At 39.4% G+C, this 17,726-nt stretch overlaps 1 protein-coding gene across 1 annotated transcript in view; it reads right to left on the bottom strand.

Annotated features, from left to right (window-relative positions):
- tmtc2a (transmembrane O-mannosyltransferase targeting cadherins 2a) overlaps positions 1-17,726 on the bottom strand; it is a 209,712-nt gene that overhangs the window by 78,071 nt on the left and 113,915 nt on the right. Inside the window, exons 3-4 of the mRNA XM_059978410.1 lie at positions 9,312-10,134; positions 9,088-9,202 (exon numbers count right to left, since the gene is read on the bottom strand). Of these exons, the coding sequence (XP_059834393.1) occupies positions 9,088-9,202; positions 9,312-10,134 (938 nt within the window). The remainder of the gene's footprint in view (positions 1-9,087; positions 9,203-9,311; positions 10,135-17,726) is intronic.

Raw genomic sequence — 17,726 nt, 5'->3', positions numbered from 1 at the left:
TCCAATAGAAAAGGAATCTCGGAGAAGTATATGGTGACATATACATACTTTGATAATATATTTACTTTGAACTTTGAAAGTTTGCCAATAAAACTGTTTGCTAACTTCCATAAAGTTCAAAGCAACACACAGAAAATGCTGGAAGAAATCAGCAGGTCAGGCAACATCTAGGGAAATGGATAAACAATCAACATTTCAGGCCGAGACCCTTCATCTGGGCTTCTGAAAAAGGGTCTCAGCCCAAAATGTCAAATGTTTATTCATTTCTATAAGTGCTGCCTGACCTGCCAAATTCCTCCAGCATTTTGAGCGCATTGCTTTGGATTCCCAGCATCTGCAGATTTTTTCATGTTTATGATTTGCTTGAAGTCCAGTATGCATTGAAATTGCTGGTCAAGTTAGACTCCAAAATTAAATGGTTTTTCCTTTCCTTTAAAAGTATTCCTTGACTTGCCTCTTTTCACCTTATAACCTTCCAAGCCAAATTTGTTCCACTGATGTTTACTCTTGCACATCTGTGTATGTAACCATTCCACCACTGGCAGCCATTTATTCAGCTGCTGGAGTCCAGAGCTCCAGAGTTAATTTCTAAAGTTTCACAGTCTTTTTACTGTTCTGAGGCATGTTAGCAAAATGGTTCACATCCCGGAACATGATTCCAGAAAACCAGATTTGAAACCAATCTCATTTTGGTAGTTTAAGTTGAAATAATAAGTAAAATTTGAGGTCTAAAAAACATAGTTTCATCACCAGTAGGCAGGAACCTACCAAACCTTTGTGGTCACTAACTTCCTTCAGTGAAGGAAATCTGCAATTCTCAGCTAGTCTAGCCTACATGTGACCTGGATCCTCTATGCTGTTGTGTCTTAACTGCCTCCTAAACTAAGGGACAACTTGGTTCAGACAATAAATGAATATAAGACCATAACATATAGGAGCAAAGTTAGTCCATTTGGTCCATTGTGTCTGCTCTGCTATTTTCTCATGGCTGTTCCATTTTCCTTCTCAACCCCTTCTCCTGCCTTTTCCCCACAACCTTTCACGCCCTGACTAATGAAAAACCTATCAAATTCTACCTTAAATGCACTCAGTGACTTGGCCTCCACAGCCACCTGTGGCAACAAATTCCACAGATTCACCACCCTCTGGCTAAAGAAATTCCTCCTCATCTCTGTTCTAAATGGACATTCCTCTACTCCGTGCCCTCTGGCCCTAAAATCCTCCGCTATATAACAATGACAACAGGAAAGACAACACCATACTGTGAATAACCTAAGATCAAACTTTTGCTGCAAGATGTTCCCTAAATGAAGTCAGTTATCTAATTCCTATCAGTGTGGGTTGCCAACAACTGTTTTTATTGAGGTACTGGACATTGGAATGTTATTTTGATGCATTAATGAAGTTCTATAAATGACAAGTGTTCTTATATATAAACATAACTCCCACGGTACAACATATGGTGGCAAGTTTGTATATTTTCTTAAAAGTGCTAACATATATTTTGAGTTTTGTCACACATACTCCCAATGAAACTGTTTGTAGAACAGAAGCCAGCATATTAAGCCCTGACTATACTTAGAGGTAAACAGCATTTGGTGTGGTGGGATTTGTGTATTATAGTGTCAATGTTTATAGTGGCAAAATGGTGAGTTTGGCTTCCTACTAATTACATTTTAATATGACCAAGGAACTTCTTGGAATATTTATGTACTTTAGAGTGAAGCTCACGGGCTATTGTGACTATTCTTAAACAATAAAGGGTGAAAAATAGGTGGAGGAGCAGATTAATCTGTCTCTTAAGCCTGGTCCATCATTCTGTAAAATGGGGAATCTCTGCAATTTGCTGCCAGACAGCAGTGGATGCCAAGACACTAGGTATATTTAAAGTGGAGGTTGATGGGATCTTGATTGGTACGGGTGTCAAAAGTTGTGGGGAGAAGGTAGGAGAGTGGGATTGACAGGGATAATAAATCAGCCACGATCAAATGGCAGAGCAGAGTCGATGGTTCAATAGGCCTACTCTGCTCCAATAGCCCCTTATTCTGAAACTTCTCCCTCTAGTTCTAGATAATCCTAAAAGGAGAAAGATCCTCACAACAACCACTGGCAATCTCCTACACGCCACTGAATACTGAACCAACATCTCATTTCTCAAAACTTGGGAGTTGAGAGGTGACACAGGAAATAACCTAGTGATTCAGTTTTAGTGTGATCAGAATCTGAATCAGGTCAAATATCACAGCCATACGTCATGAAATTTGTTGTTTTTGAGGCAGCAGTACATTGCAATATTATTAATAAAAACAAAGTTACGAGAGAGAGAGAGAGAGAGAGAGAGGGAGGGAGGGAGGGAGGGAGGGAGAGAGAGAGAGAGAGAGAGAGTGAGAGAGAGTGAGAGAGAGTTACTTATATAAATAAATAAGTAGTGCAAAAAGGGAGGTGGTGTTCATGTGTTCACGGTCCATTCAGAAATCTGATGGAGGTGGGGAAGAAGCTGTCCCTGAAACATTGAGTGCGTATCGTCAGGCTCCGTATCCTTGATAGCAGCAATGAGAAGAGAGCATGTCCTGGGTGACAGGGGTCATCAATGATGGATTCCACTCTTCTGAATGTGTCCTTGGTGCTGGGGAGGCTGATGGAGCTAGCTGAGTTTACCATTTTCTGCAGCTTGCTTCAATCCTGTGCAATGCCCTCCCCCCATACCAGACCGTGATGCAACCAGTTAGAATACTCTACACTGCACGTCTGTAGAAACTTGTGAAAGTCTTTGGTGACATACCAATTCCCCTCAAACTCCTAATGAAGTGTAGATTTTGTTGTGCCTTCTTTGATCTATAACTACTCAGTGTTTTGAAGCACACAGTACGTGCCCATGAATATATAGCTTGCAATTGAAACCTCATCAAGTCTGAGCAGCAGCCTATTAACCTCAGTACTACTGTAAGTTTTCTACTTGTTTGTCAGAATCATTACAGACCTCTGGAAAACCATAAGCTGATGAGTTTGTAAAAGAAAAATTGAAGAGTTGTAGAAGCAAAAATGGCTAACCAAAGACAGAGAGGAGAGCAGAATCTCTACTGAGATTTAAGATTTCTACTGCTGTGCTGTGAGGTATTTTATTTTAGCAGTTTTCTGCAAAAGCAGTGTGCCCTGCTGGGAAGAGTGCTTTGGCTCAGCTAAAGATAAGGAACCATATTGTCCTATTTAGGAACGTTATGCCAGCCAATCAGGATTATGGGATGTGAGAGAAGGTTTTAGAGAGCTGGATGGCAAGAGATTTTTGGAGGACAGTAGCCTGGCTTGGGTCTTTCGGGTGAGAGGAGCAGAGAGAAGAGCACCAGGAAAGACACCTGGAAGATCCCATCTGAAAGAGACCCCATTGCAATGAGTCCTTCACAATATGAAGGATTCCAAGAAGGGAAGTACTACCTATGGCTGGTGAGTAAAACGATACACCCAGATGCTACAGAAATGAGTTCAGATGTTTGTGTGCACATTTAGGCTGATTTAACTATAATGGAGCCTTTTATCTTTCTTTTTTTCCCTCTGTTAATTGCTTGATGAAGTGGAAAATTGGTAAATACACTTCCTTGATATTCTATACAATATGATATTTCTTGGTGACTGATAACACTGTATGGACAGCGTTTGCTCAAGTTGAGGTTCCTTTAATCAGAACATCCCAACATTCCTGTTTGGTTGAACCCCAAGTCATACTGACCCTAGACGTACATTGCTTATGAAAAGTGGCCTTCCCATCGGTGAGTCACATGGCAGAGTTAGCTAATATGCCAAGTTGGTGTACGAGTCCTAGGACGAGCGTTGTGTACGGATAGTGGAAAATGAGTTTGAGGCCTAGAGTTTGGGGTCCTGTCATCGGGGAGTATGTCCTGGGGTTGTAGGACTGTGTGTTTGTGCATGGGTGGGTGGGTGGTAGGGAGGAATGGTATTGTTTTGGTGCTGGTTGTGTTCTGCATTGGTATGTTCTGTATTATTCTGCTGAACGTTGTGGGCATGCTACGTTGGTGCCAGAGTGTGTGTGACTACACTTGCGGGCTGCCCCCGGCACATCCGTAGGTGTGTTGGTTGTTAGCACAAACGACACACTTCACTGTACAGTATGTTTCAATGTATATGTGAAAAAGAATCAAATCTGAATCTGAAAATTGTTCACAGACACGGAACAAATATCTAAAATCAATAGGGGAAATGTGTTTACATACGAAAAACAGAACTGAATCTTCAAAGATGTCCATAAGCACCTCCTCTGTTTTCTCTTTTGTGCTATATATTTATTTATTTCTGGAATTTAAACTAAATTTTATCTTGCACTGAAATGCGGCTGTAAAGCAACAAATTCCATGGCAAATATCAAAATAACACCCGGGTTCTGATTCTGATGGAACAGTCACCACACACAAACTGTTAGAGCTCAATAGGACAAGCAGCACCTCTGGAGATAAATGGACAATCAATGTTTCATTGGGTTATTTGGAACAGCATGAGAGCATAGAGGGGAGCACAACACTTTACAGTGTTAGCGACCTGGGTTCAATTCCCACCACAACCTTTTAAGACTGTATGTTCTCCCTATGACCACGAGTTTCCTCTGGGTGATCCAATTTCCCATAGTCCAAAGACAGACCTGTTGGTAGGTCAATAGGGAACTGTAAATTCTCCTGTGATTGGGCTAGGATCAAATCAAGAGATGGCTGGGCAGTGCAGCTCGAAGGACCAATTCTGCGTTGTATCTCAATAAATAAACATGAGATCATGAAACAAGATGCCAATGTTCATGGTCAGAACGCTAAGATGAATTTATTATCAGTGGGATCCTTGTTGACAGACGGGGAGGGGTCTGCAGGCTGCAGAGTCTGCAACTCTAGTACATAAAATTACTGTTAAGTGAGGGCTGTGTCTCCTAATTGCTTCAGCAACCCTCACACCTTATTGATTGCTTTATCTAATGTAAACATCAGAAAATCATTACAAGGATTACTTAGTGTTCAGAGCTTTTTGACAGCAACACTAATTATTTCAACATGATAATAAATTATTTAGTGTTTGTTTATCATTTAAAAGAGACTGAACTCTTACTGCACTAATTATAATAAAAATGCATAGTAGCAGCTACAATTTTCAGAAGTGGCTGAAGAAATTATTTGTTCTATAGAATATTGTAGCAAACTCCTATCATCATGACATAATCTGGCTTCAATCATTAACACAGTAATTAACTGTTAATGTGAGTAAATTGCAGAACAGACAATGGGCAAATTCTTTTATGTCTAATGGTCGTAAAATATGGAATTTGCTACTTCCTGTTAGGGCAAGTAACATGGATGCACTTAAATGCCACTTAGATAAATAACTTGGAAAAAAAACTGAATCAAGTAAAATGGGAGGAAGCTTATTGGAGCAGTAGGTTCACTGGTTGAACTCTGTGCAACTCCTCTGTTCGAGCCATGTAGCTACTTATTGTTTGTATTGTACTTGTGTTGCTTATCCTCACTCTGGGTTACGGTAACTGGTTACATGGTTTAGTGTAGTGGTTAGTGGTGTTGGGTGGCGGTTAAAATGAACTAACATAGCCACCTGTTTACCTCTTCTGCAGCACAGAGAGGGGGTGAGTAAGGGAGCGCATATTTTTCATTGACTGGCTCATTCTTGTGTGAATTTGGTCCAGTTAAACACAAACAAACAAATAACAAACGTCGGTGCATTTAAACGCTGTACAGTAAAAACAGTCATGCAGGGCATAATTACTGTTAGTTTCCTTAAGGAATTGGAATTATCTATCAATCGTGTTCAAATCTCTTGTTTGTTTCATATGAATTATGGAAGGTTTGAATGATTTTATTGTTGGCTTGTAATAAAGAATCAAAAATGTATTTTTTCCATTTGCAATTCAGTTAGTTGGAAGCAGGTCACACAGTGTGACATTCCTTCACTCAGCGTCTCAGTGACTTTTGGTTTGTTTACAAGGAGTCACCACATCCTCAACACTTGAAATATTTCATTAGCTACATTTCATTGGCACACACTAACCAGATCACTAATTTTCCATGAAACTAAAGTATGGTGCAAATAAAACTAAAGGCATATCAACAGTTCCATTAAATAATGTGATTAAGTCCTGGATAATTCTGTCCATGACTTGAAACACAAATAAGCTTCCTCTTATAATGATGGGAGTTGGCAAGAGCTTGTAATCTACAAACTACAGTTTCTCATGCAATTTCTCAATGCAAACCCCGCCTGCGCTCACCAAGGAAACAACACAATATCTGAATTAGTTTTTAAAGAAATATAATCTGTTATGAGTTTCCACAGTTCATAAATAGAAGATGATGTAATTTGAGAAGCTCAACGCAATTAATAGATAATTCCAATTCCTTCAGGAAACTAACAGTAATTATGCCCTACATGACTGCTTTTACTTTACAGGGTTTAAATGCATGGACGTTTAGTCACATTTCTTTTCATTGCAGTTGAAAGCCTATAATTTACACCAAGGATCAACAATGCCCGCAAAATAAATAATGCCAGAAAAATTGCTTATGGAATGCATTTTCTTCTGAGATTATAATGTGGTTTGAGTGAAGAGAGATTAATTTTAATTCTAGGATTCTGCAGATCTGATAACTTTTCTGATATAATTTCTAGAACTAACTGTGAAACACCAAAGTGTGTAGACATTGCAAAGGGGTTGTTGTTCCTTTCTATGTCTTGTGGTGCATTGGGCAGCAACCTTGCTATTACTTTGGCATTTGTCTGTTTTTTTACATGGCCAAGTTGCTAGCTAAATGCTCAACCCAACGTGGATGGAAAGCGTGCAAGGAAGCAGCCAGATTCGAACCCGGGACCAAAGCCACTACACCACCAGCCAGCATAAGGCAAGGGGGTACAAATGAATCAAACGGATATCCAGGAGCCAATTTGACCATTGCAATGTCAGTTCAGATATTGAAGGTCATATGCTTCTTCTTCAACCAAATTACTTGGATCCAGTTTAAGCTCAGAGGCAGATGGGAAAACTGTCTTATAGTTGGATAATCCACACAAAAAAAAATTAGTTTTCCATGAGTGCTGTCAAAGGCTGTGGTGGTACTTCGGGAGATTCATAGTTTGTGTCTTGTGGAGATTAGAAATCAGGAAGGAGATCACAAACACGAGAAAATCTGAAGATGCTGGAAATCCAAAGCAACACACATAAAATGTCGGAGGAACCCAGCAGGTCAGGCAGCGTCGATGGAAAGGAATATACAATCAATGTTTCAGCCCGAGTCCCTTCGTCAGGACCCTGCAATGGCAACTATCTATTGATCTCCATAGATACTGCCTGACCTGCTGAGCTCCTCCAGCATTTTGTGAGTGTTGCTTAGGAGATCAGAAAACTCTTGAAATGAGAGGACTTCTCCCTGATGTGCTGAAGAATAACAAAGACAAGGCATGGGTGGGGCAGAGGCAATCATGGATCTGGGGAATCTATCTGGTTATGCTGGGAGAAAAGGGAAGACAGGCAGCAACAGATCAACTGGGTCCAGCGGAAAACATTCGTTCCCGACCACCCAAGCAGTGGAAGCATGTGTGTGTGTGTTGATGGATGGGCATGCATATCCATTTGTGTGTAGTGTCTGTGTGAACACACGTTCACAAGATCGAGTGATTGAGTGACTATATGAGCCTTTATATGCCTGTGCTTGCAAGTGTGCTTGGGCATTATCGTGTGTGCTGCTGCATTCCGACCCATCCCACTGAAAGGTCGGTTTAAATCATGGTGCTGACACAAGGAACTGCAGATACTGGAATCCGGAGCAATACAACAGGTCCGTCAGCATCGATGGAAGGGAATGGGCAGTTGATTTAGGTCAAGACCTTTCTACCGGACAAATCATCGTGCTCCCCGATCTTGACCAATCCCTCACAGTTAGGTGAAAGAAAGCAATTTTAATGAAAGGTATAGCAAACAAATTTTGGATTTTTACTCCTGAGCATGGAATACTTAAGATCAGCAAGAACATGAAAGAGTTATCCTGGCTTATGGCTGCTTTAATCCACAAAATCAATGTACCTGTAAATATGTCCATTGTCACTTTGCTCTGTAGCTCAAAATCAGACTTGGCTATCAGATCCCAATCACGATTCCTAGCAGTGAATATTGTGGAGTGGAGACCAGCATATTTGGTCCTTACGAAAGCTATAATATAATCTTATTGATTGTAATTATTGAAACCAGATAGAATGGACATCACAGAAATGGAAGAAGACTTGTATATTTTCTCTAACTGAATTTGATTAAATGATCAACTATATTCTATGTATTTACATAACACGTTAAGGAAGCCAGCAGAGGTGAACAAGGGTCTGAAGGAAGTGCTGACACTGTGGAACATATAAATCATTATCGGAGATGGGTGGGTGGGGAATATTATTTTTAACCAAAGAGGCATGAGGTTTCTCAGTTGCTGACTAACTATGTTGAACAATTCCAAGAATTTTATTTCAGTGAAAGTGAAATTTGATCATATTTTCAGGCAACAATTGGCAAAAGCATACCGAGTTCTTATAGACTCTGCCTGGCTGTGATGAAGAGAAGCCCATGGTTACGTGCTGGACTGAACTGATACAGAACAAGGAACACTGAACAACTGCAACGTCCTGAGTGACAGAGCCCCAAGTAACTAAAGAGCGTTTATTACAAAATGCATCTCACAGTGAAAGGATTAAGGATCTTCTCTTCACTTTTTTCTTTGCTCATTTCAAACTTACTTTCACAAGTTGTGCCATGCTCTTAATGGAGCTTAAACCGCAAATGTGCTTTGTGCAAAACTTAGCGGACATTTGAGATTTTAATAAACTATTAATGCGGTTGGGAACTTGTTTCTGTTCAGGAAAGTAATGAAGAAATGCTGCTTTCTGAGCAGGATGGAGAACAGGATTAATTTAACACTGCTACAGCAATTCATTATACCAGTAAACAATATCTGTGTCACACAAACAGGATCAATAGTGCCTTTCATTGCAACTTTTATAATTGACCTGGTTAGGAAAAAGGCCAGCTGTTGAGTCATGCATACTTACAAATTATAAAGCATATCAGCCATGTTGCTACGATAGTACAAGGCATTTCTATAGGCCTTTTCAGCTTCCAGAACTTTCCCTTGGCTTTTCAGAACATTCCCAAGGTTACCCCACGCTGCCAGGAAAAGAAAGCAGTTGTTCAAGTTGTTGCTAGAATTCGCTCAAATAACACACTTCATCATAACATCAAGATCCATTTTGATTAAGGACAAAATGTGATTTACCTTTAGCTGGATTCACTTTTATCCCTGATCTATATAACATTTCCTCATCGTGCCAGTCTCTGTTCCTTGATATGGTTTTCAACCCATATAAAATAACCAAAGCCATGGCTGCATATAAAACCAAGTGCTTTAAGACTTTCTTCTTCATTCTGAGAGAAAGAGCCCTTATGCCCAGAGTTACCAGTAAACAGAATCCCATGCTTGGAATGTAAAGGATTCGCTCTGCGATCACAAAACCAACGTAAAAGAAAAGATTGGTAGCAGGCAGGAATGGTATTATTAGTAGTGATAAAGAGAAAATTAATATGTTCTGCGCTGTTGGTAGACCCTGAATTAAATCATTCTTTAAAAAGTGATCGGTTTGTTGTACAAAATAAAAACCCTGTCCGTTGTTTCCATGCTCCAAAGCTGAGTGGCAGCTGTGCCCATTTGTATTCTGTTTGCCATTCATCACCGCTTTCCCATTGCAAACCCTGTCTTTTGGAGAACTCTTCAGGCCGGTGTGGACAAGGAGCAGCAGTCCGACAAACAATGCTAAAGTGTGCAGGTTCCTCCAATCACCAATCGTTCTTATCAATGGCACAGCGTCCATCGACCAATCAAAACTCATTGTGTCAGGGCACAGTAGGAGCCAGAGATTGGCTGCTGGCAAGTAATGAAAGGTCAAAGTGCGCGTAAGCAGGCTGTCTGAGTCTGCGGCTGGATTGTCAGAATTGGAGAAGCTTGGTGGCTTGTTGCCCATCCAGTATAAGCGAAGTCCTAGTAGGATGGCACCCCAGATAGCCAATAGCCCCACCCTTATCAAAAGGGAAGCCAGCTGCCTCTGAAAGAAAAAAGAACAAAAAATAAGTTAGGAAGTACATAAAAAGATTCACTTATTTGCCATTCTGAGGAAAGAAACCCACAAACTCTAAAACCTATGCAAATATTGAAACAGCTTACTGAACTGTTTAAAAATGCTGATATTAGAGGAAACCTGCTATAAAACTGCATTGTCTTCCAGGAAAATCAACTCTGAGTGACCTGAACAATATGACATAAATCCAAAACAGATTGGAGAACTTCAAAAACAGTAACCTTCAACAAAACACTAAAAAAGATCATTAAATAATTAACTTCAATTCATTAAAAAGTAAACTACAAATGCTATCTTATCTTGAGTGAAATCAGTAAATGTTGGAAGGACATAGAGTAGTTACTCATATCTATAAACTATAAATTTAATGTTAAAGAATAGAAAAAGCAAGTTAAAAGAAAAACATTAAGGAAGATAAAATACATTATGTATTAAGAAAAATATCTTCTTTAAAGTTAACTTCACTTTGATTTAACTAATAAATCAAATGACTTCATGCTAATTTAATTTGTAATTTTGACCTGTTGATGACATACTGCATATCTTGTTAATCATGTGTGACTTCATAAATAGTGACAGCTAGATATATGAGCAACAGCCATGAAAATGCTGGCCAGGCAGCATCCATGGAAAAAAATACACTCAACATTTCGGGCCGAGACCCTTCGGAGACTTGACTTGCCGAAGGGTCTCGGCCCGAAACGTCGACTGCACTTTTTCCAATAGATGCTGCCTGAGTTCCTCCAGCATTTTGTGTGTGTTGCATGGATTTCCAACATCTGCAGATTTTCTCTTGTTTGTGACTGCTAGATATTTACAGAATGTAACTGATAGTGCATTTGAGGAAGTCAGTACACTGGATTCAACTTTTCCCGGACTATATTGACACAGAGCAGTCCTGACTCTCTACTTATGGGGAGGTGCACTCACAAAATGTTTCTAATGTCCGTAGAGTCACAGTCATGAATGACACAGCACACAACAGATCATTCCGCCCCACTTATCCATACTGACTGTGAGGTGCCCACCTCAACTGGTACCAATTGCCCACATTTAGCTCTCTCCCTCTTTACTGCCAGTGAATAGATCTTTATATGTGTTTTTTTCCAAGAAATCAGACGCTCCTCAAGACTTCTCCAATATAACATACTTTCAAGCCAAGTTCTAAGGTGAAATAATACTAAGGCTAAATTGTTTGATATAATGTTGTTAGAAGAGACTATTCTTTCTATAACAAATTTGACACTTTTTAAAAAATGAACTACCACAAGTACATGAGAAGATATTTTGAAATACCAGCTTAAATTGAAAAAAGTTGGTGTTGTTTTTGAGCTAATTTTTATCTGTTGTAATTAGAGTTGGATTAACTTCCGTGTTTCTCTTTATCAGCCTCATTGCTTGGTAATTTGTTTCTATTTGCTTAAGATACTTAATTAAATATTTCTCCACTTCAAAATAAAATAATCAAGCAGTTCAGCACTGCTGCCTTATAGTCCCAGGGACTCTAATATAATCCTGTTCTCCGGTGCTGTCTGTGTGGAGTTTGCAGGTTTCCCTGTGCTCAGGTGGGTTTCCTTTGGGGGCTCTGATTTCCTCCCACATCCAGACTTATTGGCTGGCTGGTTAACTGGCCATTGTAAATTGCCTCTGATATAGACACTGTAGGAGACTCAGGGTAGGGGTATGGATGAATATCTGAGAGAAAACAGAGTACCAGGAAGCAGAGGCAGAAGAGCTCTGCATACCAATCTGTGAATGGACCCCTCCGCCATCTAATCTCTGAATGGACATTGAACCCAGAATCAGGTTTAATATCACCAGCATATGAAATTTGCTGACTTTGTGGCAGCAGTACAATGTGATACATAATAATAGAAGAAAAAAACCTGAATTATTGTAAGTATATATTTTACATTGTTAAATTAATAGTGCAAAAAATAGAAATTAAAAAAGTAGTAGTGTTCATAGTTTCAATGTCCATTCAGAGTTTTTTCACTTATATCCGGCTTCACTGGTCTCTCTCTCAGATAATCATCCATTCTCCTACCCTGCTTCTTATTGTCACTACCTCTCTACTTTTTTTGTTTATTTCTATTTTTCGCACTACATATTGAATTTAATTATTTAGCACATATACTTACTGTAATTCATAGTTTTGTTATTATTATGTATTGCATTGTACTGCTGCCACAAGGTTAACAAATTTCACAGCACGCCCTGATTCTAATTCTGGTTCTGAACTGGACTTTGCCGGTAGCATGCATGGACTCGGTGAGCCATAAGAAACAGTAATAGGTTGAGATCACAAAATGGATGATAGCAAATCTATAGCCACTCACCCAATTCTGACTTCTATTTAGAGGAATGGAACAAGGTATAATGGGAGCCAGCGATTCAATATGACCCACTTGGCACCAATATTAAAAATCAATTTTGACACCATTGCTGGAATCACAAAAACCTTCAAACAATTTATCCTTGCCCTACGTTGTGCACAAATTCTATTCTAGGTGCCATCTGCATTGTAATTCATCATGAGGTTGACAGCAATGATTATTTACATCTTCTAATTTAAAATTATTGGTACAGCTGCAAGATCTTCACATGTGCAGTATTTTCTTTGCAATCTGGATTTAAATATCTCATGAGAAAATTGCAAGTGATTGCCTCTTTGATTACAATGAATCAGTGAAGTGGATATTACATCAAAGATGCATGCAAAAGCAGATTGTTCCCCTTAAAGAATGCAGGATTCGTTAGGATATTGAATGGGGGCAGTGGTGTTGGAGGCAAATAATTATATTTGTACGTGGAAGCATTTGCAGGGGCTTTTGAGGAATTTGCCCCACGAGGCCTGTCGGCTCCAGCTGTGTGGATAGACGATACTGAGAACAATATTAAACACATGGCAGCAGTCAATGCAACTCAGTAGCTGGCAACCTATGGATGGGATAATTATCTTGCCAAAATAAATCTAAATCAGCCTTGTCAGCACAAACAAATAATGCTGAGGATTTAATAGCATGAATTCTCTTTGCAGCACTGATATTTCTTGTGAAATACCACCTCTCAAAACTGAATAATCATCCCTACTGTACATCTATGCAAGCTGGAAGAGCTGACATAAACTATACAACTAAAACTAATTGTAATTACTGATTTTAATAAAGGTTCATTTATTAATTTTTCATAAACACAAGAAAGTCTGCAGATGCTGGGAATCCGGTCAACTTACATAAGATGCTGGAGTAGTTCAGCAGGTCAGGCAGCATCTAAGGAAATGAATAAACAGTCAATGTTTCGGGCCGAGACTCTTCTCCAGGACTGAGAAAGAAAGGGAAGACACCACTAAAAAGGTGGGGGGGGGGGGGGCGGGGGGAATGAGGCTAACTGCAAGGTGAAAGGTCAAGTCAGGTGGGTGGGAAATGTAAAGGGCTGGAAACAAGGAACCCGCTTAAATACCTCAACTTCGACCCTCGTTAATATTTCTGCTTCACTTTAGAACTTAAGTTTATGCATTAGAGGACTATCATCTATTGTCTATTGACTAAAAGGATTAACTGAGTGAAACTGGAGCTAGAGGTCATAGGTTAAGGGTAAAAGTTGAAATATTTAAGGGGAACTTCTTCACTCAGAGGCTGGTGCAAGTATGGAACGAGCTACCAGCGGAAGTATTGGATACGGGTTTGAATGTAACATTTAGAAGAAGTTTGGATAAGTACCTGGACGTGAGGGATATGGAGGGTTATGGTCCAGGTGTGGGTCAATAGGACGAGGCAGAGTAACTGTTCAGCATGAACTAGATGGGCCAAATAGCCTGTTTCTGTGCGGTAATGCTTTATGACTCCACGTAATCTATCTATGTAGGACAAGATGGGTAGCATTTTTCATCTCTGATTTTGATCATAGGGTCATATTAGTTTGCATTGACCCCACAACTGGTTTTTCCACTTCCTAATTTTAAGTTCATTTTATTTCAGTTCTTTGAAACGCCTTGAGTTTCCAGTTTGATGAGAGTCAGGAAATGACTTGTCAGCCACAGCTTGTACTTGGAACATTCTTAATAATGTACAATAATTTATCTTTGTACATGAAAACCAAAAGCAATGTATCTGATTCACAAAGGCCAAGTGTAAAAACAGAGCAAACGATATTCAAAGCTGGGTTTGAATAACTTGACAAAACCAGATCTAAACCAAATGTTGGACAATTCAAGCTGCAGTAATAGAGAGTCCTTTGTATATTGTCTTGGAATGCAAATTTTCATGATGATATACACAAATTTTAATACATAAATTCTTGTTTATCTTGTACTTATGCAACCGGAATTCTTATGAAACAGGCAAAAGTTTCAAAGGATAGGAAGACTTTGACTTGATGATGTGCCAATAGAATAGCCAGAAAACAACAAGTAAATGACACTGTCTCTTTGATATTCAGAACTAATTTATCTTAATGTAAGTGGTCCCTAGGTCAGCATAGACGATGCATAAAAATTTATTAACTGCCTACACAGATTGCCTTGGTAAGTTCAAAGAGTAAATTTTATTTTTATGTGTTATGGCAAATGCATGTGCAAAGATTTATTTTAACTTTATTTATACATAAGGACCATGCAGATGTAGGCCAAATAGTCATGATAACCTCTTTGACGGTTTGACATTTCATGTGACGATGAGTTTCGTCATGTATTTGATATATTGCTGTTGCATTTTACATTAATACTCCTAATCGTAAAATACTGAATTGCGATGTAAAATATTGTCATTTTAAACGGTAATGCAATGAAATATTGTTCGGGTATTTATTTAAATGTTCAGCATAGAATATCATTGCGTGATGTATGGTGATATTTTTATTTCAGTGATCCTCATGCAACTGGATTATTTATGCAACCATTACCTTCCCCACCTCATATCCCAGATATAGTTATGATTTAGCTCACAATTTTTAACCTCTTTTTAAATTTAGAGATACAGTGCAGAACAGTCCCCTCCAGCCCACTGCCCAGCAACCCACTTATTTCATCCTAGTCTAACTGAAGGACAATTTCCAATAATCAATTAACCTACTAACAATTAGTACCGAGCCCAAAATTACAGCACTGTCAATATTTGCCAACAAAAGGCAACTAGTGGTCTTCCACAGGGGATGGTGTTGGGTCTGCTACCTTCACATTATATGTTAGTGATCTGGATGATGGACTTTATTTATTTATGTAGAGATACAGATTGGGCTTTTCTGGCCAAATGAACCATGCCTCCTATTTAGCCCTAAGCCTAATCTCAGGACAATTTACAATGACCAATTAACCTACTAACTGGTATGTCTTTGGAATACAGGAGGAAACCGGAGCACCTGGTGGAAACCCACCCTTATCACTGGGAGGACATACAAACCCCTTGCAGACGGTGTCAGAATTGAACTCTAATCTTCAACAACCTAAGTTGTAATAGCGTCATGCTAAATGTTATGCCGCCTCAGTATCCTGGTGATATTTTGGAATAAAACAAACAAACAGAAGGAACAACAATCAACCTTGCCTCCATGCGTACCTGTTCCATCTCTAGAAGTAACATAGTGACTTGAGAACATAACAAGGTCTCAGACTATGCCAATGGACTATGGAGCTTGCTTCGCCACTCAATAAGATCATATCTTTCCTTCAGGATTAACCTTTCCTCCCCATCCTACCCAAAATCATTAATCTCTGCATGTACATTTACTGCCTGTTACTCTGCTGACATTTCAGGCAGCAACGAAGATCTGACAGTGTTCAGGGCTTCCTTCATCATTTTGGTAGCTTTCTCTCAGTTCACTGGCAGTCATGCAAGTCCCAGGTGGAAGGTCAGGAATACCGTTGCACTAAGATATACAAAGGATTCTTCATTGCTGTTTCTGTAACGATTTTGTTTTACCAGTCAGGGTTGTTAGCCCTGAGCTGAACCCCCCAAACCTGGAGGACCAGTGGACCACTCTTAGTCTGTCAGGCATGAGTGACCCTACCAAGAGCCAAAACGTAAAGCCCTGACTCCAGCCAACATAACTCTCCAGGTCATTGAGGCACACAAGCCCCCAAACCACCACAAGGTTGTGGTCCTCTTGGGGGTTCTACATGTATACAAGAACTTTTATTGACATTTGGCTTGACCATATAGTCCTTCAACTCATGATTCTAAATTGGTTAATGTCATTTCCTGCACACAAGGGTAAGGAGAATAAAATAATTGTTAATCTGGATCCAATGGTCTGCAAAAAAAAACACTAAAGAAAAAGAACACAATAATAATAAAACATAAATATAAATACATAAGATAGCTTAAATACGTAGGCTGATTGTTTGTCCATAAAATGATATCTGGCTGTACACAACTCCGTCACAAATCTTCTTGAAAATTTCTAGGCTCTTGTTTATCATACTACCGTTAAATTTACCATGGTGAAGAGAAAATTTATTATTCTATCTTGTAACATGTACCAAAGTATAGTTAAGAAGTTTGTTTAGAGTGCCATCCTTGCAGATATATTTCATTACAACAGAACACTGAGGGTGAACGAGAGAGAAGCAGAGGAACAGAATGCAGAATAAAGTGTCTTCCAGTGATTTACTGGCAAGCAGTTCCCTTTTGAGCTCATCATGTCAGTAGTTCACTCTGATGAGAACACATATTGAGTTGAATCATGCTGCAGCCTGCTCAGCATGTCCAATCAAACACTGAAGACTAAGGCAAATTGGAGGTTAAGTACTTACAGATTAGACCTGCTCTGCTAGTGGACTTAGTACTGAATGTCTGATGCAGCAAAGATATGGTGAGGAGAGGGAAGGTAGACAGTGAGCCAGATCCAGAATGATGCACAGCAAAGTCGAAATATTAGTACTTCTATAATTACATGTTAGCATATCCTAACCACATTACAGAGATGTAGTGATGATGTCTTCTGGTTTTGAATTCTGATCGATTCAACACTTCCCTTGCCTGCTACCTGTTCCACTACGAAGAACAAGAACACCTGGGTTTTGCAAATATCATCACGCCCACGATGTCCACAAAGTCACACAGTATCTTGAAGCAGGCATCAATCTCCAAGTCAGCTTCGCCGATGAAAGATACTCTGTTACTCCCCCATTTAACACCATTGTGAAAGCATGGCCATTACATAAACCACAGAAGTTCAAAGAGGCCCATCATCAACTTCTCAGCTAAAACAGAAAAGTGCAAGAAATATAACCGTCCCAACACTGTGAACATTCCAAAAACTCAGTAATGATAATTCGAATCTACAAATGGAATCTCAATTTGTGGTTACTGAATACTTAAGATAAAGATTTGAAAATATTATACGTATCAGGCAGTATCCACGGACCATGTCCACAATCTTCTAGAGAAAGGTCATTGCTCTGATATGTTACTGCTGTTCTCCCTGCATGGATGCTTCTCAACCCCCTGAGTAATTCATGTTAAACTAAAGTTAAAATCTTTCCTAAAGTAAAAATATTAGAATTCCTGTCAAGGCTGATTCTCTACCATTTTGATACTAAAATGACAGGGTGGTATGGT

The sequence above is a fragment of the Hypanus sabinus genome, chromosome 8, assembly GCF_030144855.1.
Source record: "Hypanus sabinus isolate sHypSab1 chromosome 8, sHypSab1.hap1, whole genome shotgun sequence".
NCBI classification, from domain to species: Eukaryota; Metazoa; Chordata; class Chondrichthyes; order Myliobatiformes; family Dasyatidae; genus Hypanus; species Hypanus sabinus.
This window is presented reverse-complemented; position numbering and strand designations above follow the sequence as displayed.